Consider the following 27,800-nt stretch of genomic DNA (forward strand, 5'->3'; position numbering starts at 1 on the left):
GACATTGTTAGGAGGGGGCAGCATGCATGGGACATTGTGAGGAGGGGGCAGCATGATGTGAGGTCAATGTGCAGATCATATTTCATAATTGAGGAAGGTGTGGTGGGTATAATTTATAAGGGAGGGCAGTGTGTAGTTTATTAGGGGCAGTGTGACAGTCACAGTATATAAGTGGGGACAGTGTGGTGGGAATATTTTATACTCATGCTATGTTTTGATGTGCCTGTGGTGATCCCCATTGGGGGGGGGGGGGTTAGTGCCCTTCGTTTCTCATTGATACTTTTTCAAGTGTTTTACAGAGTAGATCTGCCTTACACAGATGTCGTGTGCGAAAACTCAGTGTTACATTGTCACTAAGGGGCGCGACCACTTAAAGTGCCTAGGGCAGCACGAAGGCAAAATACAGCCCTGATTATAGTAGTTATATTCTTGTACATAGGGGCAGTATTATAGTAGTAATATTCTTGTATACAGGGGCAGTATTATAGTAGTTATATTCTTGTACATAGGGGCAGTATTATAGTAGTTATATTCTTGTATATAGGGGCAGTATTATAGTAGTTATATTCTTGTACATAGGGGCAGTATTATAGTAGTTATATTCTTGTACATAGGGGGCAGTATTATAGTAGTTATATTCTTGTATATAGGGGCAGTATTATAGTAGTTATATTCTTGTACATAGGGGGCAGTATTATAGTAGTTATATTCTTGTATATAGGGGCAGTATTATAGTAGTTATATTCTTGTATATAGGGGCAGTATTATAGTAGTTATATTCTTGTACATAGGGGCAGTATTATAGTAGTTATATTCTTGTACATAGGGGGCAGTATTATAGTAGTTATATTCTTGTATATAGGGGCAGTATTATAGTAGTTATATTCTTGTATATAGGGGCAGTATTATAGTAGTTATATTCTTGTACATGGGGCAGTATTATAGTGGATATACAGTATAATTTTCTGTATAGGAGTCTAATTCTCTCATGGTTCTATCAGGCGTTTTGTGCTATAGCGGCTGTGAATGGAGGTTTTATATGACGCGGATATATGATGCATTGGGGCAGCTGTATAGGATGCATTATGATGACATATGATGGTCTGGAGTCGGCATTATGCAGAGTAACCTCGCAGAATGGCAGACGGTGCTAATAACACATAATTGTAATGAGTTATTCCCGTTATTACATGACGAGCGGCAGATGACTGTACGACGCTGATCTCCCCCCTCGACCTTTACATTTTTAAAATGTATATTTAATGAGGAACATTGCAATGTCAGCAGGATCGCTCTGAAAATACAATACCTCGGGGTCTCGTACACCTGCTGTCTGCAGCCTCTATATACAGCGGATACGTGGTGCCCAAATATAGATCCCACACACGTCTGCTATCATGGTATATACTCCTCACACTGCGCTCATATATACGTCAGCTCCGCCGTCCCTACAGACTTTATACAGGGCTCTCTTCATTCAGGCAGTCATGTCTCCTATAATATGAATCACACTCGCCTGCAGTCTCTTCCTACCGGGCTTTCTATCCTCTGCTGTCTCTCTGCACTCTTTAAATCTAGATGTCTATATACCCTTGATTTTTCCCTGCATTCTAGCAGTAACCAAGATGTCTCCCTGTATCCTGCACTCTCTCTCTTTCCTCTCTTCCCCCTTATACCCTGCGCTCTCGTTGTCCCTCTATACTCTGCGCTCTCTCTCTGACCACCTCATACCTTGCGATCTCTCTGTCCCCCTTATACCCTGTGCTCTCTGTCCCCTTGACTCTCTCTCAGTCCCCCTGCACCCTCTCTCTATCCTCCTTAATGCTCTCTGTCTCATTGTACCCTGTGCTCTCTCTCTGTCCTCCTGCGCTCTGTCCCCCTGCACCCTGCGCTCTCACTCTGTTCCCCTGTACCCTGCACTCTTTCTGTCCCCCTGTACTCCCTCTCTGTCCCCCAGTGCTCTCTCTCTGACCCCCTGTACCCTGCGCTCAGTTCCCCTGTACCCTGAACTCTCTCTGTCTCCCTGTATCCTGCGCTCTCTCTCTATCCCGCTGTACCCTGCGCTCTCTCTCTGTCCCCCTGTACCCTGCGCTCAGTTCCCCTGTACCCTGAACTCTCTCTGTCTCCCTGTATCCTGCGCTCTCCGTCTGTCCCGCTGTACCCTGCGCTCTCTCTCTGTCCCCCTGCACCCTGCGCTCTCTCTCTGTTCCGCTGTACCCTGCGTTCTCTCTCTGTTCCGCTGTACCCTGCACTCACTCTCTATTCCACTGTACCCTGCACTCTCTCTCTGTTCCGCTTTACCCTGCGCTCTCTCTCTGTTCCCCTGTACCCTGCACTCTTTCTGTCCCCCTGTATTTCCTCTCTGTCCCCCAGTGCTCTCTCTCTGTCCCACTGTACCCTCTCTCTGTTCCGCTGTACCCTGCGCTCTCTCTCTGTCCCCCTGCACCCTGCGCTCTCTCTCTGTTCCGCTGTACCCTGCGCTCTCTCTCTGTTCCGCTGTACCCTGCGCTCTCTCTCTGTTCCGCTTTACCCTGCGCTCTCTCTCTGTTCCCCTGTACCCTGCACTCTCTGTCCCCTGGTATTCCATCTCTGTCCCCCAGTGCTCTCTCTCTGTCCCCCTGTAACCTGTGCTCTCTCTCTGTCCTCCTGCGCTCTGTCCCCTTGTACCCTGCACTCTCTCACTGTCCCCCCTGTACCCTGTGCTCTATGTCTCATTACGTTGAAGTCTTACCAGTCTCTCCTGCTGTGCGCTCTCTCTGTTCTGCTATTATGCTGTCTCTTTGTCCCCTGTACCCTGTGCTCTGTGTCTCGTTACGTGGCAGTCCTCCCCGTCTCTCCTGCTATGTGCTCTTCCTGTGTCCCCCTGTACCCTGTGCTCTCTGTCCCCCTGTATCCTGCGCTCTCTCTCTGTTCCGCTGTACCCTGCACTCTCTCTCTGTTCCGCTGTACCCTGCACTCTCTCTCTGTTCCGCTGTACCCTGTGCTCTCTGTCCCCCTGTACCCTGTGCTCTCTCTCTGTTCCGCTGTACCCTGCACTCTCTCTCTGTTCCGCTGTACCCTGCGCTCTCTCTCTGTTCCGCTGTACCCTGCACTCTCTCTCTGTTCCGCTGTACCCTGCACTCTCTCTCTGTTCCCCTGTACCCTGCACTCTTTCTGTCCCCCTGTATTTCCTCTCTGTCCCACTGTACCCTGTGCTCTCTCTCTGTCCCCCTGCACCCTCTCTCTGTTCCGCTGTACCCTGCGCTCTCTCTCTGTCCCCCTGCACCCTGCGCTCTCTCTCTGTTCCGCTGTACCCTGCGCTCTCTCTCTGTTCCGCTGTACCCTGCGCTCTCTCTCTGTCCCCCTGCACCCTGCGCTCTCTCTCTGTTCCGCTGTACCCTGCGCTCTCTCTCTGTTCCGCTGTACCCTGCGCTCTCTCTCTGTTCCGCTGTACCCTGCGCTCTCTCTCTGTTCCGCTGTACCCTGCGCTCTCTCTCTGTTCCGCTTTACCCTGCGCTCTCTCTCTGTTCCCCTATACCCTGCACTCTTTCTGTCCCCTGGTATTCCATCTCTGTCCCCCAGTGCTCTCTCTCTGTCCCCCTGTACCCTGTGCTCTCTCTCTGTCCTCCTGCGCTCTGTCCCCTTGTACCCTGTACTCTCTCACTGTCCCCCCTGTAACCTGTGCTCCATGTCTCATTACGTTGAAGTCTTACCAGTCTCTCCTGCTGTGCGCTCTCTCTGTTCTGCTATTATGCTGTCTCTCTGTACCCTGTACCCTGTGCTCTGTGTCTCGTTACATGGCAGTCCTCCTCGTCTCTCCCGCTTTGTGCTCTTCCTGTGTCCCCCTGTACCCTGTGCTCTCTGTCCCCCTGTATCCTGCGCTCTCTCTGTGCCCTGTACCCTGTGCTCTACGTCTTGTTACGCTGCAGTCTTCCCAGTCTCTCCCGCTGTGCGCTCTCTCTGTGCTGCTCTCTATTATGCTCTCTGTACCCTGTGCTCTGTGTCTCGTTACATTGCAGTCCTCCCCATTTCTACTGCTATGCGCTCTTCCTGTGTCCCCCAGTACCCTGTGCTCTCTGTCCCCCTATACCCTGCCCTCTCTCTGTCCCCCTGTACCCTGTGCTCTCTGTCCCCTGTACCCTGTGCTCTGTGTCTCGTTACGTGGCAGTCCTCCCCGTCTCTCCCGCTATGCGCTCTTCCTGTGTCCCTCTATACCCTGCGCTCTCTGTGCCCCTGTACCCTGCACTCTGTCCCCCTGTACCCTGTGCTCTCTGTCCCCCTATACCCTGCACTCTGTCCCCCTGTACCCTGTGCTCTCTGTCCCCCTAAACCCTGTGCTCTGTCTCCCCTGTACCCTGTGCTCTCTGTCCCCCTGTACCCTGTGCGCTCTCTGTCCCCCTGTACCCTGCGCTCTCTCTGTCCCCCTATACCCTGCGCTCTCTCTGTCCCCCTGTACCCTGCGCTCTCTGTCCCCCTGTACCCTGTGCTCTCTCTGTCCCCCTGTACCCTGCGCTCTGTCCCCCCTGTACCCTGTGCTCTCTGTCCCCCTGTACCCTGCGCTCTCTGTCCCCCTGTACCCTGCGCTCTCTCTGTCGCCCTGTACCCTGTGCTCTCTCTATCCCCCTGTACCCTGCGCTTTCTCTGTCCCCCCTGTACCCTGTGCTCTCTCTGTCCCCCTGTACCCTGCGCTCTACGTCTCGTTACGTTGCAGTACTCCCCGTCTCTCCGCTGTGCGCTCTTACAGCCCACAGACTTGTGCAGGTTGGGTCGCTCTCCCTTTCAGGGGCCGCGGTGTCGCACCGGTGTGGACAGAGGCTGCCTCGTCCTTCCCACTTGATTTGTTGTGTGGAATTATGTGGCAATGTCGTGTGATTGTCACTGGAACAAACGTCTCCTAATTAATTGACCTGAACACAGAAACACGCTGATTATTTAATTAGCACCAATCCGGAGGTGTCGTCTGATACGCGCAGGAGCGGGGGGCCACGCAGTAATCGCAGACTCCACACACGTCTCCTAGCAACTCCTAGCAGCCGGGGAGCGATACATGGACACTGCCACCACCTGACTCCTGGATATACGACTGCTGCAGTAAGTACCTTCAGAGCTGTAATCACTGCTACACTGCAATATGGGAAACATTCTGCCATAGATGCCCCGTCCCCTAATGCACCAGATAAGAGTCAGTCCTGACAACCAGCAGGAGGCAGAATGACACACGGATCTGCAGCTTAAGCCCAACTGACAAGTAGCAGAATTATGGATGCAGCTCTGGATGTGACTAGAGGATCTGCCCCCCCCCCCCCCCCCATTGTACCATCAATGATGCGGACTCACAGGCGAATTGCAGAAAAGCCTCCCGGCTCAGGATGGTCCCAATGGAGTTGGTAGCTTCACACTGGAAAGTGCCGACATCCCGCACCCTGTCCGGCTCACTGATAATGAGGTTTCTGTCCAGCACTCGGTAGCGGTAATCCTGTGCTTCGTCCAGAAGAGTCCCGTTCACCCGCCACCTACAAACAGCCACGGAAATGTCAGACGCCAGCACCCAGAGCGGCCGATTCCCACACACCATGGATACAATCCGGTAAAATCATGCTAGGGCCTAGTTTTGGGGTAGGTCTTATTTTGGGGGAAACACTTATTGAAGCCCTTTCTTATTGGACCGTCTCGAGGACATCGTCCTTTACTACCGGGTGTCATTTTGTGGTGCATCCACGAGTCCAGCATTGCCGGAGAAGTGGATGGAAACCCCAGACACGACTGTAGACCTGGAATACGCAACGTCATGCGGCGCCATCTTTAAGGTCCCGATCTTACATGCAAGGTCTGTGCACCTACCGCGTGACGGGCTTGGGGTGACCCTGCGCCTCACAAACGAGCTTCAATGTCCGGTCCTCCGAGTCCAAGGGAAAGACGAGATTCGCCGGCTCCTGAGTGAAGACTGGACCCTGCAGAGTCATCTCATCTGTGGGGAACGCAAAATGTAGTTAGTTCCCAAAGTTCCCAATGAAATGGCACAAAACCCAAACCCTCAATGCCCAGTGCGCACCCCTGGTGCGGTGTCACAGAGCACCCCATTACTGCCTCCTCTGATCATCACGTAGGATACTATGACCCCGCTTTTTAAAGATGACTCTTCTTCTGGATGATGGGAGTGACACCTTGTGTCCAGATAATACAAGCGGCAAATATACAGTGAGGAAAATACGTATTTGATACACTTACGATTTTGCAAGTTTTCCCACCTATAAAGAATGGAGAGGTCTGTGATCCTCCCTTCAATATGGTGCAGTCGTCCTGTCCCTCAAAACCCCCCAAAGTAGGATGTCTCCTCCCTCATTCTTCACAGTTGGTACAGTGTTCTTGGGGTTGTACTTATCCTTCTTCTTTCTCCAGACACGGCGAATAGAGTTGATACCAAAAAGATCTATTTTGGTCTCATCTGACCACATGACCTCCCATGTGTCCTCTGGATCATCCAGATGGTCATTGGTGTGGACATGTGCTGGCGTGAGCAGGGGGACCTTGTGTGTCCTGAAGGATTTTAATCCATGATGGCGTAGTGTGTTACGAACGCTCATCTTTGAGACTGTGATCCCAGCTCTCTTCAGATCATAGACCAGGTCCTTCTGTATAGTTCTGGGCAGATTCCTAATCTTTCTCAGAATCATCCTTACCTCACGAGGTGAGATCTTGCATGGAGCCCCAGACTGAGTAAGACTGACCGTCATCTTGTGTTTCTTCCATTTTCAAATAATTGCGCCAACAGTTGTTGTCTTTCCACCAAGCTGCTTGCCTATTGTCCTGTAGTGGATACCAGCCTAGTGTAGATATACAATTTTGTCCCTGGTGTCATTAGACAGCTCTTTGGTCTTGGCCATGGCGGAGAGGTTGGAGTGAGATTGATTGTGTGGACAGGTGTCTTGTATACAGGTGCAATTAATACAGGTAATGAGTGCAGAGTAGGAGCTTCTTAAAGAAAAACTAACAGATCTGTGGGAGCCAGGATTCCTGCTGGTTGGTCGGTGATAAAATACTTATTTCATGCAATGAAATGCAATTATTTTTTTAAAAAAATCATACAATGTGAATTTTGGATTTTTTGGGGGGGGGGGGATTCCATCTGTCACAGTTACCTACAATAAAAATTACAGATCTCTCCATTCTTTGTAGGTGGGAAAACTTGCAAAACTGGAAGTGTATCAAATACTTATTTTCCCCACTGTACAGACGCTTGTCCCTTTAAAGTGACAGTACCATGGATGAGGACGTTCCCTTTCTGCAGAGAATGTATTTCGCCTATTTGATTACTGCTGGGTATGAGGGGTCAGGCGGGCGCACTCCAGGGGCCATTTACACTCCTGTCTCCATGAATAAGTAATAGATGAAAGCGTTTCAGGTAAATAGTTACAGAATATAGTGGCGGGCAGGACGCTCGCGCCAAAGTGGATTTTCAGTAAGTGGTTTCCGTATTTGGCGCTGTTATCAGCACCGTGCGAGGCGAAGCGTTTCCTCCGGCCTGACCTTTATCTGGAGGAGGCCAAGGCAGCTGCGGAGGATTGCTGGAAATGGCCGAACTCCCAATAAATATGCAAAAGCGTCTAACAAGGCGGCCTGAGGTGTCCGTTCTGCTGTATCCATGAATATAGAAAGAGCCGAGCGCGGCACGGACCCCCGATATTTCTGCACAGGACGACGGATGGGGGGGGGGTCCAGCCACACCACTTCACAGATACAATTGTATTCAGGAGGATTGGATATAATCTAGTAAGAGGAAAGCTGACATAATCGAAGGGTTAAACAGCAAAAAAGTATTAACAGACTCCTAAAAGCCCTGTCCATCTCTCCTTCATCTCCTCATCCCGCCATCCTCCATCTCCTCATCCCGCCATCCTCCATCTCCTCATCCCGCCATCCTCCATCTCTCCTCCATCTCCTCATCCCGCCATCCTCCATCTCTCCTCCATCTCCTCATCCCACCATCCTCCATCTCCTCGTCCCACCATCCTCCATCTCTCCTCCATCTCCTCATCCCACCATCCTCCATCTCTCCTCCATCTCCTCATCCCACCATCCTCCATCTCTCCTCCATCTCCTCATCCCACCATCCTCCATCTCTCCTCCATCTCCTCATCCCACCATCCTCCATCTCTCCTCCATCTCCTCATCCCACCATCCTCCATCTCTCCTCCATCTCCTCATCCCACCATCCTCCATCTCTTTATCCTGCCATTCTCCATCTCCTCATCCCGCCATCCTCCATCTCTCCTCCATCTCCTCATCCCGCCATCCTCCATCTCTCCTCCATCTCCTCATCCCACCATCCTCCATCTCTCCTCCATCTCCTCATCCCGCCATCCTCCATCTCTCCTCCATCTCCTCATCCCACCATCCTCCATCTCTCCTCCATCTCCTCATCCCACCATCCTCCATCTCTTTATCCTGCCATTCTCCATCTCCTCATCCCGCCATCCTCCATCTCTCCTCCATCTCCTCATCCCGCCATCCTCCATCTCTTTATCCTGCCATTCTCCATCTCCTCATCCTGCCATCCTCCAACTATTCATCCCGCCGTCCTCCATCTCCTCATCCCGCCATCCTCCATCTCCTGATCCCGCCATCCTCCATCTCTTCATCCTGCCATTCTCCATCTCCTCATCCCGCCATCCTCCATCTCCTCATCCCGCCATCCTCCATCTCCTCATGCCCCCATCCTCCATCTCCTCATCCGACCATCCTCCATCTCCTGATCCCGCCATCCTCCATCTCCTCATCCCGCCATCCTCCATCTCCTCATGCCCCCATCCTCCATCTCCTCATCCCGCCATCCTCCATCTCCTGATCCCGCCATCCTCCATCTCTTCATCCTGCCATTCTCCATCTCCTCATACTGCCATCCTCCATCTCCTCATCCCGCCATCCTCCATCTCCTCATCCCGCCATCCTCCATCTCCTCATCCCGCCATCCTCCATCTCTTCATCCTGCCATTCTCCATCTCCTCATCCCGCCATCCTCCATCTCCTCATGCCCCCATCCTCCATCTCCTGATCTACCCAGCTGCTTCTGTAATACCTCAATTACTCACAGAATTAGGGAAGCTGCAGAGCAAAGTATTACAGGGGCAAGATCGAACTGAAATAGTATTTGCTTTACTGCATGTCCCGGTGGTGCTCTACTGCACTGCATACCCCGGTGGTGCTCTACTGCACTGCATATCCCGGTGGTGCTCTACTGCACTGCATATCCCGGTGGTGCTCTACTGCACTGCATACAAAGATGTTGCTCTACTGCGCTGCATACCCCGGTGGTGCTCTACTGCACTGCATACCCTGGTGACGCTCTACTGCACTGCATACCCCGATGGTGCTGTACTGCACTGCATACCCCGGTGGTGCTCTACTGCACTGCATGCAAAGGTGATGCCCTACTGCACTGCATTCCCCAGTGGTGCTCTACTGCAGTGCATACAAAGATGTTACTCTACTGCACTGCATGCAAAGGTGATGCCCTGCTGCACTGCATTCCCCAGTGGTGCTCTACTGCAGTGCATACAAAGATGTTACTCTACTGCACTGCATATAAAGGTGGCGCTCTACTGCACTGCATACCCTGGTGATGCTCTACTGCAGGGTTCCCCAACTCCAGTCCTCGAGGGCCGCCAACAGTGCATGTTTTCAGGATTTCCTTAGCATTGCATGGGTGTTGGAATCATCAACTGTGCAGGTGATTAAATTATCACCTGGTCAATACTAAGGGAAATCCTGAAAACATGCACTGTTGGCGGCCCTCGAGGACTGGAGTTGGGGACCCATGCTCTACTGTACTGCATACCCCGGTTGTGCTGTACTGCACTGCATACCCTGGTGGTGCTCTACTGCATTGCATACAAAGGTGATACCCTACTGCACTGCATTTCCCAGAGGTGTTCTACTGCACTGCATACAAAGGTGGTGCCCTACTGCACTGCATAGCCCGGTGGTGCTCTACTGCACTGCACACCCCAGTGGTGCCCTACTGCACTACATAGAAAGGTGGTGATCTAATGCGCTGCATACCCCTATGGTGCTCTACTGCACTGCATATCCCAGTGGTTCTCTACTGCACTATATACAAAGGTGGTGCTCTACTACACTGCATACAAAGGTGGTGTTCTACTGAGCTGCATACCCCAGTGGTGCTATGCTGCACTGCATGGTTGTTACATTGTTTTATCTAGTGATGCTCTGCTACATTATATGATCTGCTATATTACCAGATTCCTCGGCTACACTTATAATCTGGTGAGGTTATATCATCTGCTATGATATAAGGTCGACTGATTCTCTGCTACTTTATATAACCTGGAGAATAACTACTATATGATATGATCTGATACAGTTTATTAACTGGGCGTTGTTATATGATGTGGGGAGATCTGCTGCATTATGTGATCACCTGATAACCAAACACAGTTTATTACATAGGTTACACGATATGATCTATTACATAATATGGGGGCAACTTGTTTATCTGCTGCATTATGTGATCAGCCAATACCCTTATACAGTTCATTAAATAGTCAATGACTTGTTATACGATCTCCATTATATGATCTGGTGAAGCTCTGCTGCATTATATAATCTACTGTATTATATGATCTTCTACATTTTATAATCTTCTACATTACAGGATCTGCTACATTATATAATCTACTGCATTTTATGATCTTCTAAATTATATGATCTGCTACATTACATGATCTGATACATTATATGATCCACTACATTACGTAACCCACTGCATTATATGATCTGCTACATTATATGATCCATTACATTACATAACCCACTGCATTATATGATCTGCTACATATGATCTGCTACATTACATGATTTGCTACATTATATGATCCATTACATTACATAACCCACTGCATTATATGATCTGCTACATTATATGATCCATTACATTACATAACCCACTGCATTATATGATCTGCTACATTATATGATCTGCTACATTATAGGATCCACTACATTACATAACCCACTGTATTATATGATCTGCTACATTATATGATCTGCCACATTATATGATCTGCCACATTATATGATCCATTACATTACATGATCCTTTACATTACATGAACCGCTGCATTACGGTATATCCTCTGCTACATAATATGATCTTCTAAATTACATGATCTGCTACATTATATGATCTGCTACATTATGAGATCTGCTACATTACATGAACCGCTACATTATATGATCTGCTACATAACATGATCAGCTGCATTATACGATTCCCTGCATTACATGATCTACATTTTATGATCTGGTGAAGATCTGCTATATTAAATGATCCACTACATTATATGATCTCATACACTAAACGATTTGCTACAGTATAAGATCTCTTACATTACACAATCTCCTACAGTATTCGATCCACTGCATTATTTGATCCGCTGCATTATATGATGTGATCCGCTACATTATACGATCCCCTACATTATTCGATATACATTTTAGGATCTGGTGAAGCTTTGCTACATTACACGATCTTGTGACTACCTGAGTATCTGTTACATTATATACTGTGTGTGATGTTCTGGTGAAAGAATGTAGCCTGGAGGCTGATGCAACACTTATGAGAAGTGTCACCTGTGTAGGATGCAACTCGCTCACCTCTCTGGGGTCTGAGCATAATGTAATTGCCCCCCTGGGGTTGCGTTACCTCTGCCTCTACCTGTCACCACCGGGACATGTTGTTTTGATGTGGAAACAGCATTAAGAGGACCAGAAAAATGGAACTGTATCTACTGTACATGTATTCCGCTAGTCAGTGTCTCGCTGCAAAGCGCGCTCGATCACGCAGTGCAGAGGAGGAGGCGCGCGGATGAAGCAGAGCTGAACTCATCATTTAAAACTCTACCAAAAGATCTAAATTAGTGACCTGATCTAATCCGATAAGCCGTCAATGGCAATTAATGAGGATTCTCAAAATAAATCGGATTCCAGAAATTTCAGTCTCTACATAATTTCAGTTTTATTTTAAGCGCTGATATAAATTCAACCTCAGCAAATTAGAACAGAAAGAATTAATTGGATATGTAAATGAGATTATCTGCTATATAAATCTAATTACAAACTAATTTGCTCTAACAGCATGAAAAGGAACGACGCGTTCCGTATAAAGCAGCACCTGTACCACGTCTGGCGTCAACCGCGATGGACAAAAGAGGCGTCGCCGCAGCAGTGACCGCGTGCCACGGACCGCCACACTCCACATACGACGGTATTAACCAATTATCAGAGGAGATGGCGGATGTTTGTATTGTTAAATTCTCCAAATCAGTAACAATGGTGAAAATGATCTACAGATAAGTGTCAGGGGTCAGAGGTCAACTCCAATAGAATAAACAAATGTATCACCGCATTCCATAAGTTACCAGGGCAACAATAACATACAAATCGTGTAAAAAAAACATGGGTGAGTTTCTAACTTTTTTTTTTGGGGTGGAGGGGGTCAGGAGGTGTTCAAAGAAAAAATAAGTTGATACATGTTGTGCACAATGCAAAATCCTTGGCCACATCTTGTTACATTATAGGACAGTGGGGCTGTTTGTATTTGAAGGAAAATATTGACAATGTTTTGACTGATGTTACAGCAGAAGTTTGTGCTCCAGAGCTGCTTTTCTTCTACAGTAACATAGAACAGGAGTAGGATGTAGAGCTGCACACAGTGATGTCACAGTACAGGGATAATACACACAGTGATGTCACAGTACAGGGATAATACACACAGTGATGTCACAGTACAGGGGTAATACACACAGTGATGTCACAGTACAGGGATAATACACACAGTGATGTCACAGTACAGGGATAATACACACAGTTATGTCACAGTACAGGGGTAATACACACAGTGATGTCACAGTACAGGGATAATACACACAGTGATGTCACAGTACAGGGGTAATACACACAGTGATGTCACAGTACAGGGATAATGCACACAGTGATGTCACAGTACAGGGATAATACACACAGTGATGTCACAGTACAGGGGTAATACACACAGTGATGTCACAGTACAGGGATAATACACACAGTGATGTCACAGTACAGGGATAATACACACAGTGATGTCACAGTACAGGGATAATACACACAGTGATGTCACAGTACAGGGGTAATACACACAGTGATGTCACAGTACAGGGGTAATACACACAGTGATGTCACAGTACAGGGATAATGCACACAATGATGTCACAGTACAGGGATAATACACACAGTGATGTCACAGTACAGGGATAATACACACAGTGATGTCACAGTACAGGGATAATGCACACAGTGATGTCACAGTACAGGGATAATACACACAGTGATGTCACAGTACAGGGATAATACACACAGTGATGTCACAGTACAGGGATAATGCACACAGTGATGTCACAGTACAGGGATAATACACACTGATGTCACAGTACAGGGATAATGCACACAGTGATGTCACAGTACAGGGTAATACACACAGTGATGTCACAGTACAGGGATAATACACACAGTGATGTCACAGTACAGGGATAATACACACAGTGATGTCACAGTACAAGGATAATACACACAGTGATGTCACAGTACAGGGATAATACACACAGTGATGTCACAGTACAGGGATAATGCACACAGTGATGTCACAGTACAGGGATAATGCACACAGTGATGTCACAGTACAGGGATAATACACACTGATGTCACAGTACAGGGATAATACACACCGAGATGTCACAGTACAGGGATAATACACAGTGATGTCACAGTACAGGGATAATACACACAGTGATGTCACAGTACAGGGATAATACACACTGATGTCACAGTACAGGATAATACACACAGTGATGTCACAGTGCAGAGATAATACACACAGTGATGTCACAGTACAGGGATAATACACACAGTGATGTCACAGTACAGGGATAATACACACAGTGATGTCACAGTACAGGGATAATACACACAGTGATGTCACAGTACAGGGATAATACACACTGATGTCACAGTACAGGATAATACACACAGTGATGTCACAGTGCAGAGATAATACACACAGTGATGTCACAGTACAGGGATAATGCACACAGTGATGTCACAGTACAGGGATAATACACACAGTGATGTCACAGTACAGGGATAATACACACAGTGATGTCACAGTACAGGGATAATACACACAGTGATGTCACAGTACAGGGATAATACACAGTGATGTCACAGTACAGGGATAATACACACAGTGATGTCACAGTACAGGGATAATACACACAGTGATGTCACAGTACAGGAGTAATACACACAGTGATGTCACAGTACAGGGATAATACACACTGATGTCACAGTACAGGGATAATGCACACAGTGATGTCACAGTACAGGGATAATGCACACAGTGATGTCACAGTACAGGGATAATACACACTGATGTCACAGTACAGGGATAATACACACAGTGATGTCACAGTACAGGGATAATACACACAGTGATGTCACAGTACAGGGATAATACACACAGTGATGTCACAGTACAGGGATAATACACAGTGATGTCACAGTACAGGGATAATACACACAGTGATGTCACAGTACAGGGATAATACACAGTGATGTCACAGTACAGGGATAATACACACAGTGATGTCACAGTACAGGGGTAATACACACAGTGATGTCACAGTACAGGGATAATACACACAGTGATGTCACAGTACAGGGATAATGCTCACAGTGATGTCACAGTACAGGGGTAATACACACAGTGATGTCACTGTACAGGGATAATACACACAGTGATGTCACAGTACAGGGATAATACACACAGTGATGTCACAGTACAGGGATAATACACACAGTGATGTCACAGTACAGGGATAATGCACACAGTGATGTCACAGTACAGGGGTAATACACACAGTGATGTCACAGTACAGGAATAATACACAAAGTGATGTCACAGTACAGGGTAATACACACAGTGATGTCGCAGTACAGGGATAATACACACAGTGATGTCACAGTACAGGGATAATGCTCACAGTGATGTCACAGTACAGGGGTAATACACACAGTGATGTCACTGTACAGGGATAATACACACAGTGATGTCACAGTACAGGGATAATACACACAGTGATGTCACAGTACAGGGATAATACACACAGTGATGTCACAGTACAGGGATAATGCACACAGTGATGTCACAGTACAGGGGTAATACACATAGTGATGTCACAGTACAGGAATAATACACACAGTGATGTCACAGTACAGGGTAATACACACAGTGATGTCGCAGTACAGGGATAATACACACAGTGATGTCACAGTACAGGGATAATACACACAGTGATGTCACAGTAGAGGGATAATACACATAGTGATGTCACAGTACAGGGATAATACACACAGTGATGTCACGGTATAGGGGTAATACACACAGTGATGCCACAGTACAGGGGTAATGCACAGTGATGTCACAGTACAGGGATAATACACACAGTGATGTCACAGTACAGGGATAATACACAGGAATGTCACAGTACAGGGATAATACACACAGTGATGTCACGGTACAGGGATAATACACACAGTGATGTCACAGTACAGGGATAATACACAGTGATGTCACAGTACAGGGATAATACACACAGTGATGTCACAGTACAGGGACAATACACATAGTGATGTCACAGTACAGGGATAATACACACAGCGATGTCACAGTCCTGGGATAATACACACAGTGATGTCACAGTACAGGGATAATACACACAGTGATGTCACAGTACAGGGATAATACACACAGCGATGCCACAGTACAGGGATAATATACACAGTGATGTCACAGTGCAGGGGTAATACACACAGTGAGGTCACAGTCCTGGGATAATACACACAGTGATGTCACAGTACAGGGATAATATACACAGTGATGTCACAGTGCAGGGGTAATACACACAGTGAGGTCACAGTCCTGGGATAATACACACAGTGATGTCACAGTACAGGGATAATACACACAGTGATGTCACAGTCCTGGGATAATGCACACAGTGATGTCACAGTACAGGGATAATACACACAGTGATGTCACAGTCCTGGGATAATGCACACAGTGATGTCACAGTCCTGGGATAATACACACAGTGATGTCACAGTACAGGGATAATACACACAGTGATGTCACAGTACAGGGTAATACACACAGTGATGTCACAGTACAGGGATAATACACTCAGTGATGTCACAGTCCTGGGATAATACACACAGTGATGTCACAGTACAGGGATAATTCACACAGTGATGTCACAGTACATGGATAATAAACACAGTGATGTCACAGTACAGGGATAATACACACAGTGATGTCACAGTACAGAGATAATACACACAGTGATGTCACAGTACAGGGATAATACACACAGTGATGTCACAGTACAGGGATAATACACACAGTGATGTCACAATACAGGGATAATACACACAGTGATGTCACAGTACAGGGATAATACACACAGTGATGTCACAGTACAGGGATAATGCACACAGTGATGTCACAGTACAGGGATAATACACACTGATGTCACAGTACAGGGATAATACACACAGTGATGTCACAGTACAGGGATAATACACACAGTGATGTCACAGTACAGGGATAATACACACAGTGATGTCACAGTACAGGGATAATACACACCGTGATGTCACAGTACAGGGATAATACACAGTGATGTCACAGTACAGGGATAATACACACAGTGATGTCACAGTACAGGGGTAATACACACAGTGATGTCACAGTACAGGGATAATACACACAGTGATGTCACAGTACAGGGATAATGCTCACAGTGATGTCACAGTACAGGGGTAATACACACAGTGATGTCACTGTACAGGGATAATACACACAGTGATGTCACAGTACAGGGATAATACACACAGTGATGTCACAGTACAGGGATAATACACACAGTGATGTCACAGTACAGGGATAATGCACACAGTGATGTCACAGTACAGGGGTAATACACACAGTGATGTCACAGTACAGGAATAATACACACAGTGATGTCACAGTACAGGGTAATACACACAGTGATGTCGCAGTACAGGGATAATACACACAGTGATGTCACAGTACAGGGATAATGCTCACAGTGATGTCACAGTACAGGGGTAATACACACAGTGATGTCACTGTACAGGGATAATACACACAGTGATGTCACAGTACAGGGATAATACACACAGTGATGTCACAGTACAGGGATAATACACACAGTGATGTCACAGTACAGGGATAATGCACACAGTGATGTCACAGTACAGGGGTAATACACACAGTGATGTCACAGTACAGGAATAATACACACAGTGATGTCACAGTACAGGGTAATACACACAGTGATGTCGCAGTACAGGGATAATACACACAGTGATGTCACAGTACAGGGATAATACACACAGTGATGTCACAGTAGAGGGATAATACACATAGTGATGTCACAGTACAGGGATAATACACACAGTGATGTCACGGTATAGGGGTAATACACACAGTGATGCCACAGTACAGGGGTAATACACAGTGATGTCACAGTACAGGGATAATACACACAGTGATGTCACAGTACAGGGATAATACACAGGAATGTCACAGTACAGGGATAATACACACAGTGATGTCACGGTACAGGGATAATACACACAGTGATGTCACAGTACAGGGATAATACACAGGAATGTCACAGTACAGGGATAATACACACAGTGATGTCACGGTACAGGGATAATACACACAGTGATGTCACAGTACAGGGACAATACACATAGTGATGTCACAGTACAGGGATAATACACACAGCGATGTCACAGTCCTGGGATAATACACACAGTGATGTCACAGTACAGGGATAATATACACAGTGATGTCACAGTGCAGGGGTAATACACACAGTGAGGTCACAGTCCTGGGATAATACACACAGTGATGTCACAGTACAGGGATAATACACACAGTGATGTCACAGTACAGGGATAATACACACAGTGATGTCACAGTCCTGGGATAATACACACAGTGATGTCACAGTCCTGGGATAATACACACAGTGATGTCACAGTGCAGGGGTAATACACACAGTGAGGTCACAGTCCTGGGATAATACACACAGTGATGTCACAGTCCTGGGATAATACACACAGTGATGTCACAGTACAGGGATAATACACACAGTGATGTCACAGTACAGGGATAATACACACAGTGATGTCACAGTACAGGGATAATACACACAGTGATGTCACAGTACAGGGATAATGCACACAGTGATGTCACAGTACAGGGATAATACACACAGTGATGTCACAGTCCTGGGATAATGCACACAGTGATGTCACAGTCCTGGGATAATACACACAGTGATGTCACAGTACAGGGATAATACACACAGTGATGTCACAGTACAGGGTAATACACACAGTGATGTCACAGTACAGGGATAATACACACAGTGATGTCACAGTCCTGGGATAATACACACAGTGATGTCACAGTACAGGGATAATTCACACAGTGATGTCACAGTACAGGGATAATAAACACAGTGATGTCACAGTACAGGGATAATACACACAGTGATGTCACAGTACAGAGATAATACACACAGTGATGTCACAGTACAGGGATAATACACACAGTGATGTCACAGTACAGGGATAATACACACAGTGATGTCACAATACAGGGATAATACACACAGTGATGTCACAGTACAGGGATAATACACACAGTGATGTCACAGTCATGGGATAATACACACAGTGATGTCACAGTACAGGGATAATACACACAGTGATGTCACAGTACAGGGATAATACACACAGTGATGTCACAGTACAGGGATAATACACACAGTGATGTCACAGTACAGGGATAATATACACAGTGATGTCACAGTGCAGGGGTAATACACACAGTGAGGTCACAGTCCTGGGATAATACACACAGTGATGTCACAGTCCTGGGATAATACACACAGTGATGTCACAGTACAGGGATAATACACACAGTGATGTCACAGTCCTGGGATAATACACACAGTGATGTCACAGTACAGGGATAATACACACAGTGATGTCACAGTACAGGGATAATGCACACAGTGATGTCACAGTACAGGGATAATACACACAGTGATGTCACAGTACAGGGATAATACACAGTGATGTCACAGTACAGGGATAATACACACAGTGATGTCACAGTCCTGGGATAATACACACAGTGATGTCACAGTACAGGGATAATACACACAGTGATGTCACAGTACAGGGATAATACACACAGTGATGTCACAGTCCTGGGATAATACACACAGTGATGTCACAGTACAGGGATAATACACACAGTGATGTCACAGTACAGGGATAATGCACACAGCGATGTCACAGTACAGGGATAATACACACAGTGATGTCACAGTACAGGGATAATACACACAGTGATGTCACAGTACAGGGATAATACACACAGTGATGTCACAGTGCAGGGGTAATACACACAGTGAGGTCACAGTCCTGGGATAATACACACAGTGATGTCACAGTCCTGGGATAATACACACAGTGATGTCACAGTACAGGGATAATACACACAGTGATGTCACAGTCCTGGGATAATACACACAGTGATGTCACAGTACAGGGGTAATACACACAGTGATGTCACAGTACAGGGATAATACACACAGTGATGTCACAGTCCTGGGATAATACACACAGTGATGTCACAGTACAGGGATAATGCACACAGTGATGTCACAGTCCTGGGATAATACACACAGTGATGTCACAGTACAGGGATAATACACACAGTGATGTCACAGTACAGGGATAATACACATAGTGATGTCACAGTACAGGGATAATACACACAGTGATGTCACAGTACAGGGATAATGCACACAGTGATGTCACAGTACAGGGATAATACACACAGTGATGTCACAGTACAGGGATAATACACAGTGATGTCACAGTCCTGGGATAATACACACAGTGATGTCACAGTACAGGGATAATACACACAGTGATGTCACAGTCCTGGGATAATACACACAGTGATGTCACAGTACAGGGATAATGCACACAGTGATGTCACAGTACAGGGATAATGCACACAGTGATGTCACAGTACAGGGATAATACACACAGTGATGTCACAGTACAGGGATAATACACACAGTGATGTCACAGTACAGGGATAATACACACAGTGATGTCACAGTACAGGGATAATGCACACAGTGATGTCACAGTACAGGGATAATACACACAGTGATGTCACAGTACAGGGATAATACACACAGCGATGCCACAGTACAGGGATAATGCACACAGTGATGTCACAGTACAGGATAATACACACAGTGATGTCACAGTACAGGGATAATGCACACAGTGATGTCACCGTACAGGATAATACACACAGTGATGTCACAGTACAGGGATAATGCACACAGCAATGCCACAAATATGTTTTTATTTATTCCTATAGAGATCACAGCGTTGGAGAAACTAAAACCTCCTGAAATCTGACATCAAACAGGTGAAGAAATGTTCTTAATAAACATGTGACACTTTGGTCTTCCTTTCCCATCACTGTATTTGGAATCTGCGTCTCTCATTAACCAGTGAGTGCATTTTACATCTTAAAGGACAAATGTTTCGCTGCCATTTCCGAGCAGTAATGGTCAGATCTATGTGCCCAGCATTACTAATCACCCGATCTGAAGTCCGGCAATCACCGCCAGCGGCTATTAAATCACTAACTCATATGTTCTGCTCCAAACCTTCTTGACCCTTGAAGACACTTCCCACAATCCATCAGTCTCCGACTTCTGAGCCCGGCAAATGGTCGAGTATCTTATTAATTCACATCTTCAGATATTTCTAGGTCACAAAGTATAAAAAAAATCCCTAAAACGGATTCGTCCTTCCACCCGGCTGAACAGGCAATTTCTTGATTAAAATTTATGTCAAGATGATTATTACCGAGTGGATTCCAGGACGCAGCGAGAGGCGGACACGGGAGGACGCGGCGGTCTGAGGGTGACGCAAGCGTGCAATTAATAATGTGAAGAAATGAGACAAAATGTGCTCAGGAGGTCACACGTCTGTGATCCTCAGTGAATAAACACAATATATTATATCTAAAAGCTGAAAAACCCTCCTGACCTGATGCCGCAGGGTGGGGGAGGGGAGAGTTAATTAAAGGGGGTTATCAAAACATTACAAAATCATCGCTACCCCAGTCCACAGGTGGTGTCTGGTACTGCAACGAGCGCCGCTAACGTGAACAGAGCTGCAATACCGCACACAGCCGGTAAAAAGAAGTGGCGCTGTTATCTCGAAGAAGGCGGCCATGCTTTTCAATCTTCAGATACTCAGTTCTATGTTACTAAAGCCTAATAATATTCTCTAACACACTTTACGTTTCCATTCTGGACCATTTTCAAGAGCTCGGCTTGTTGGTAATGAATGAAAACTTTCCTGAAGAGACAACCCTGAGCTAATACGTCTCACAGCTGAGGGTTTGTTACAATTGTATTATCTAGAATAATTCTCTGTGAGTCTGGAGGGCTCCAGACCAAAACACTGTACTAAACCATCAGAACAGTAGACAGATTTTACATAGTATGGCACGGTGGCTCAGTGGTTAGCACTGCAGCCTTGCAGCACTGGGGTCCTGGGTTCAATTCCCACTAAGGACACCATCCGCAAGGAGTTTGTATGTTCTCCCCGTGTTTGCGTGGGTTTCCTCCCACACTCCAAAGACATACAGATAGGGACTCTAGATTGTGAGCCCCAATGGGGACAGTGTTGCCAATGTATGTAAAGCGCTGCGGAATTAATAGCGCTATATACATGAGTAAAATTATTATTATTATATAGGTTGAAAAAAGCCCCCGCTCCATCTAGTTCAACCTTCTTCCACCAATTAAATATTTTGTCATTAAGTCATTTATAACCGAAAATGTTGTGTGTAGTGATGAAATCATCCAGCCCTGATATAAAAGCTGTTATAGTATCTGCCATTACTACCTCTTGTGGTCGGCATTCCACAGTCTGACTGCTCTAACTGTAAAGAACCCTTTCCTATTTAGCTGCCGGAATCGCTTTTCTTCCACAACTACAGCTGATGTTCTTTACACCCCAGGATTGTCCAAACTAGACACAATTGTATCACGTATTAGGTCAGGGAGAGTTTCCCTTCCCTTGATTTAAACAATGAAATGTCCTATTCACTGACTGTAAGTAGAACAGCATTCTGGGACCTGTGGTGCAAAGAAAACTAAAAACTTAACAATGGGGTCCCATTATTACTGCTTCATGCCCCCTCCTCAATTCTTCCATCCTAGGATAGGAGGGTCCGGCATGTACTCGCCTCTCCAGCATATTCCATCCTAGGATAGAAGGATCTGGCATGTACTTGCCCCTCCAGCATATTCCATCCTAGGGTAGAAGGGTCCGGCATGTACTCGCCCCTCCAGCATATTCCATCCTAGGATAGAAGGGTCCGGCATGTACTCGCCTCTCCAGCATATTCCATCCTAGGATAGAAGGGTCCGGCATGTACTCGCCTCTCCAGCATATTCCATCCTAGGATAGAAGGGTCCGGCATGTACTCGCCTCTCCAGCATATTCCATCCTAGGATAGAAGGGTCCGGCATGTACTCGCCTCTCCAGCATATTCCATCCTAGGATAGGAGGGTCCGGCATGTACTTGCCCCTCCAGCATATTCCATCCTAGGATAGAAGGGTCCGGCATGTACTCGCCTCTCAAGCATATTCCATCCTAGGGTAGAAGGGTCCGGCATGTACTCGCCTCTCCAGCATATTCCATCCTAGGATAGAAGGGTCCGGCATGTACTCGCCTCTCAAGCATATTCCATCCTAGGGTAGAAGGGTCTGGCATGTACTCGCTGTGACGACATGGACTCTCATGGGTTAACGTTTCTTAAAATCCAGCCAGACAGCATGATAGATTGTCTATAGATGGGGGAGAAGTCCCTCATTGTTTTTACAAGACTCTTGTTGACTCAATGTAATTGTGTTGGCCACTGAAAGCTAGACGTATTGTTCTCCAGACATTTCCAGTAACCATTGTATTGTAGTTGTGTATTGATAATGTACTTACCTTAGTAGCCATTGTCTAGTCAGTGACTCCCAGTTTACATGTACAACCTCAGCCTTTCTAAGCACATCATTTAAATGAGCATTGTCCATGCAGCTTGAAATTCCTCCAATGGGAGAAGCAATCTTGTCCAACCAATCGATGAGGACGCAGTGTATCCAAGGGGAAGGTTGTGGCTATAAAAAGGACTTCTTTAAGCCACCAGGGGTTGTTGATGGTTGTTGGATTCAGTCTAAGCTCTTTGGAGCTGACTGGAGGATCAGGACATCTTATGGCTTCAATCTAGGGACTCCGGATCCGGTTGGAGACCATATCCACAGCCTAGGGATTTCGACTCCGGCTGCCAGGATTGTAACATCAAACCAGGACTACCTAAGGAGGACACTCAGGTTGGGACAGTTCAGTCACCTGTTACAGACTTTGCAGACCTCAGACAGCTTGGAACCTCTGAGGCATGGACATTCTAAATCCCTGGTGAGCCAGCGGAAGGGTGAGACACTGTTGCCTGTTACATTTGTGTGTTTTGCTGATTATGTGTTATGTGCTGTTAATTGTTTGGGGATCCAATAAAGTCTAATTATTGTGGTTCCCTCACCCTGTGTTGTCTGAGTAGTGTTACGCCCACGGTTAAGGAGGCCGGCGTTCAGTTGGGATGAGCCCTGAGCCACGCTGTCTTTCTAAAGGCGGCGGGTTTTAGTGGACGAGAGCGCCCACTGAGCCCCGTGTCTCCACACTCGCCTCTCAAGCATATTCCATCCTAGGATAGAAGGGTCCGGCATGTACTCGCCTCTCCAGCATATTCCATCCTAGGATAGAAGGGTCCGGCATGTACTCGCCTCTCAAGCATATTCCATCCTAGGGTAGAAGGGTCTGGCATGTACTCGCCTCTCAAGCATATTCCATCCTAGGATAGGAGGGTCCGGCATGTTTTCGCCTCTCCAGCATATTCCATCCTAGGATAGAAGGGTCCGGCATGTACTTGCCCCTCCAGCATATTCCATCCTAGGATAGGAGGGTCCGGCATGTACTCGCCTCTCCAGCATATTCCATCCTAGGATAAGAAGGGTCCGGCATGTACTCGCCCCTCCAGCATATTCTATCCTAGGATAGAAGGGTCCGGCATGTACTCGCCTCTCCAGCATATTCCATCCTAGGGTAGAAGGGTCCGGCATGTACTCGCCTCTCTAGCATATTCCATCCTAGGATAGAAGGGTCCGGCATGTTTTCGCCTCTCCAGCATATTCCATCCTAGGATAGGAGGGTCCGGCATGTACTCGCCTCTCCAGCATATTCCATCCTAGGATAGAAGGGTCCGGCATGTACTCGCCCCTCCAGCATATTCTATCCTAGGGTAGGAGGGTCCGGCATGTACTCGCCTCTCCAGCATATTCCATCCTAGGAAAGGAGGGTCCGGCATGTACTCGCCCCTCCAGCATATTCTATCCTAGGATAGAAGGGTCCGGCATGTACTCGCCCCTCCAGCATATTCTATCCTAGGATAGGAGGGTCCGGCATGTACTCACCTCTCCAGCATATTCTATCCTAGGATAGAAGGGCCCGGCATGTACGTGCTTCTCCAGCATATTCCATCCTAGGATAGGAGGGTCCGGCATGTACTCACCTCTCCAGCATATTCCATCCTAGGATAGAAGGGTTCGGCATGTTTTCACCTCTCCAGCATATTCCATCCTAGGGTAGAAGGGTTCGGCATGTTTTCACCCCTCCAGCATATTCCATCCTAGGATAGAAGGGTCCGGCATGTACTCGCCCCTCCAGCATATTCTATCCTAGGGTAGGAGGGTCCGTCATGTACTCGCCTCTCCAGCATATTCCATCCTAGGATAGAAGGGTCCGGCATGTACTCGTCTCTCCAGCATATTCCATCCTAGGATATGAGGATCTGGCATGTACTTGCCTCTCCAGCATATTCCATCCTAGGATAGGAGGGTCCGCATGTTTTCGCCTCTCTAGCATATTCCATCCTAGGATAGAAGGGTCCGGCATGTACTCGCCTCTCCAGCATATTCCATCCTAGGATAGAAGGGTCCGGCATGTACTCGCCTCTCCAGCATATTCCATTCTAGGATAGGAGGGTCCGGCATGTACTTGCTTCTCCAGCATATTCCATCCTAGGGTAGAAGGGTCCGGCATGTACTCACCTCTCCAGCATATTCCATCCTAGGATAGGAGGGTCCGGCATGTACTTGCTTCTCCAGCATATTCCATCCTAGGATAGAAGGGTCCGGCATGTACTCGCCTCTCCAGCATATTCCATCCTAGGATAGGAGGGTCCGGCATGTACTCGCCTCTCCAGCATATTCTATCCTAGGATAGAAGGGTCTGGCAAGTACTTGTCTCTACAGCATATTCCATCCTAGGGTAGGAGGTTCCGGCATGTACTCGCCTCTCCAGCATATTCTATCCTAGGATAGAAGGGTCCGGCATGTACTCGCCTCTCCAGCATATTCCATCCTAGGATAGGAGGGTCCGGCATGTACTCGCCTCTCCAGCATATTCCATCCTAGGATAGAAGGGTCCGGCAAGTACTTGTCTCTACAGCATATTCCATCCTAGGATAGAAGGGTCCGGCATGTACTCGCCTCTCCAACATATTCCATCCTAGGGTAGAAGGGTCTGGCATGTACTTGCCTCTCCAGCATATTTTATTTTTTGCAGGATAGAAGGTAGTCCCACCTTTGGGTTGGATTCAATCTCTGGATTCTTGGTGGCACCACCACACCCTGGTAATCCCACCAAAAAATGGAAGTCTAATTGGTTAAGGGACCCTCAGACACAATACTACAGAATTGGGCCCAAAAGACCTCAGAGAAGCCTCTTAGACCCCCTGCAGACATTGACACCTTCCTTAAAGGGGTCTCCTATAAATATAAAACAGATGTGGGTCCCTGCAGTAAGACCTTGAGAGCGGGGCCCCGATGCACGCTGCTGTCAGTGTTGCGGAGGTGGACATTCCCATATAAACAAATGGGTAATCCGTGGCACGTGTTGGGACGCGGACCATTAGTCTGTTGAGCCATGGGACAACCCTATCATTGGTGCAGCCGCAAAGGGGCATAGTCGGTTAGGTGGCCCGCTCCACCTCCAAATCATAGACTGCAATGGGCCCATATTCAGTTCTTACACAGGAGCCCTTCTCTGTTTGTGTATGCCCTTAGGTCAAGCATCTACTTTACAAAATAGGAATACCCCTTTAAAGGTTTAGATCCAAACTTGGAATCGGCTGCAGTCATAAAGAGACCCCCTAACAAAATGTTGCCCAGTCTACGTCTTCGTACCCACCATACTAAGTCATAAAGGCCCATGTGTACGAGGGGTTAGTAGGGTAGGAGGCCAGGACACCTCTTTTCTCTAGGGGGCAGTCCCTCCACCCATGAGGGGTCGATCTGGGCCCATAGCCCCTCTATAGATACAATGTGACGGCTGCTATAATCCCCCCACCTTTCCATACACCGTATCCTCCGCGTCTTCCGGTGACTTTAATCGGCCGTTTAGAATATTTATAATGGTTATCAATTATTCAGACACCTGCCTGATCAATTTGCATACTGTTTAAAGGGCTAGACGCTGATAAATATTTCATCCGATTTAATCTTGTTTGTTGATTGATGGTCGTAATAATATTTTTCTGTGTTGATTTTCTCCGTTTATATACTCATCTATTTCATGTCTGCGGATCGTTAGACCAATTATCCCTGGAGACAATTGGAAGGAAATGAAAATGGCCTTAAAGTGGCAGAGACACTATTTTTTTTGTCATACCGCTAAGAAGTCAAGTGGGTGGAGCTTAGTGGCAGACATTATCAGAATGGGTGGAGTCTAATATGTTGTGTAACAATTTATAACCTTATACCCACAATGACAATCTATCATTGGAAATGCGTCACGGCCGTCTCTGCATTATGAGATTAGTGACAGATTCAGGACTTGAGAGTCATTTTCCTCACAATATTAAACGTGTTTTCTTTCTTTTAGCAGTTGTAGGGTTAATGTCAGTATTCCTTGCCAGCGAGTAGGCTTATTACCAGCTCAGGTGTTTTCGGTTTGGAACCACTCCCAGTCCCTTTATATACCCTCTGCTACCAGCAGAGGGTGCTGGTTATTCTCTTTGCCATTTGGATGCTGGGCCTGGAGGTGGAAGGAGCTGCTGAAAACCCTTTCTTAAAGTTGCCGTGGTGGCTGCAGTCTGTTGTGTTCCCCCCTGTTCATTTTTCTTACGTGGTATGTTGCTTCATTGCAGCGATGAGGCTAGCGTCCCTCACCTGCCCACTCCCTAGCCAGGGTCTATTGTACGGTTTTTTTAAGGCTTCAGGATCCTGCTTAGCGACAGGTGAGGAATCTGTATAGGCTAGGAGTGCAGCGTACAGTGGCAGGTAAGTGGAGGAGGTATCCATCTTCCCTCTCACTAATCCTAGGACCCTCCATTGTTAAAGTTTCCCCGATGTACCCCTTGTTTGTTGTGATGTAACCCCTGTTGTTGTGTGCCGACTTCAGCAGTCGATGGTTGTGTTCCCCCTGTTCGCCTTCTTCCCTGGTGTTTTGT

At 47.0% G+C, this 27,800-nt stretch overlaps 1 protein-coding gene across 5 annotated transcripts in view; it reads right to left on the reverse strand.

Moving 5' to 3' along the window:
• The window catches only part of LOC142249759 (contactin-4-like), a 231,553-nt gene that overhangs the window by 52,757 nt on the left and 150,996 nt on the right, over window positions 1–27,800 (reverse strand). For all 5 annotated transcript variants that reach the window (XM_075321618.1, XM_075321616.1, XM_075321613.1 and 2 more), the window contains 2 exons: window positions 5,821–5,947; window positions 5,317–5,492 (listed from right to left, as the gene is read on the reverse strand). In XM_075321618.1, coding sequence (XP_075177733.1) covers window positions 5,317–5,492; window positions 5,821–5,947 — 303 coding nt within the window. The remainder of the gene's footprint in view (window positions 1–5,316; window positions 5,493–5,820; window positions 5,948–27,800) is intronic.

Source organism: Anomaloglossus baeobatrachus, chromosome 8, assembly GCF_048569485.1.
Source record: "Anomaloglossus baeobatrachus isolate aAnoBae1 chromosome 8, aAnoBae1.hap1, whole genome shotgun sequence".
In the NCBI taxonomy this organism is placed as follows: domain Eukaryota; kingdom Metazoa; phylum Chordata; class Amphibia; order Anura; family Aromobatidae; genus Anomaloglossus; species Anomaloglossus baeobatrachus.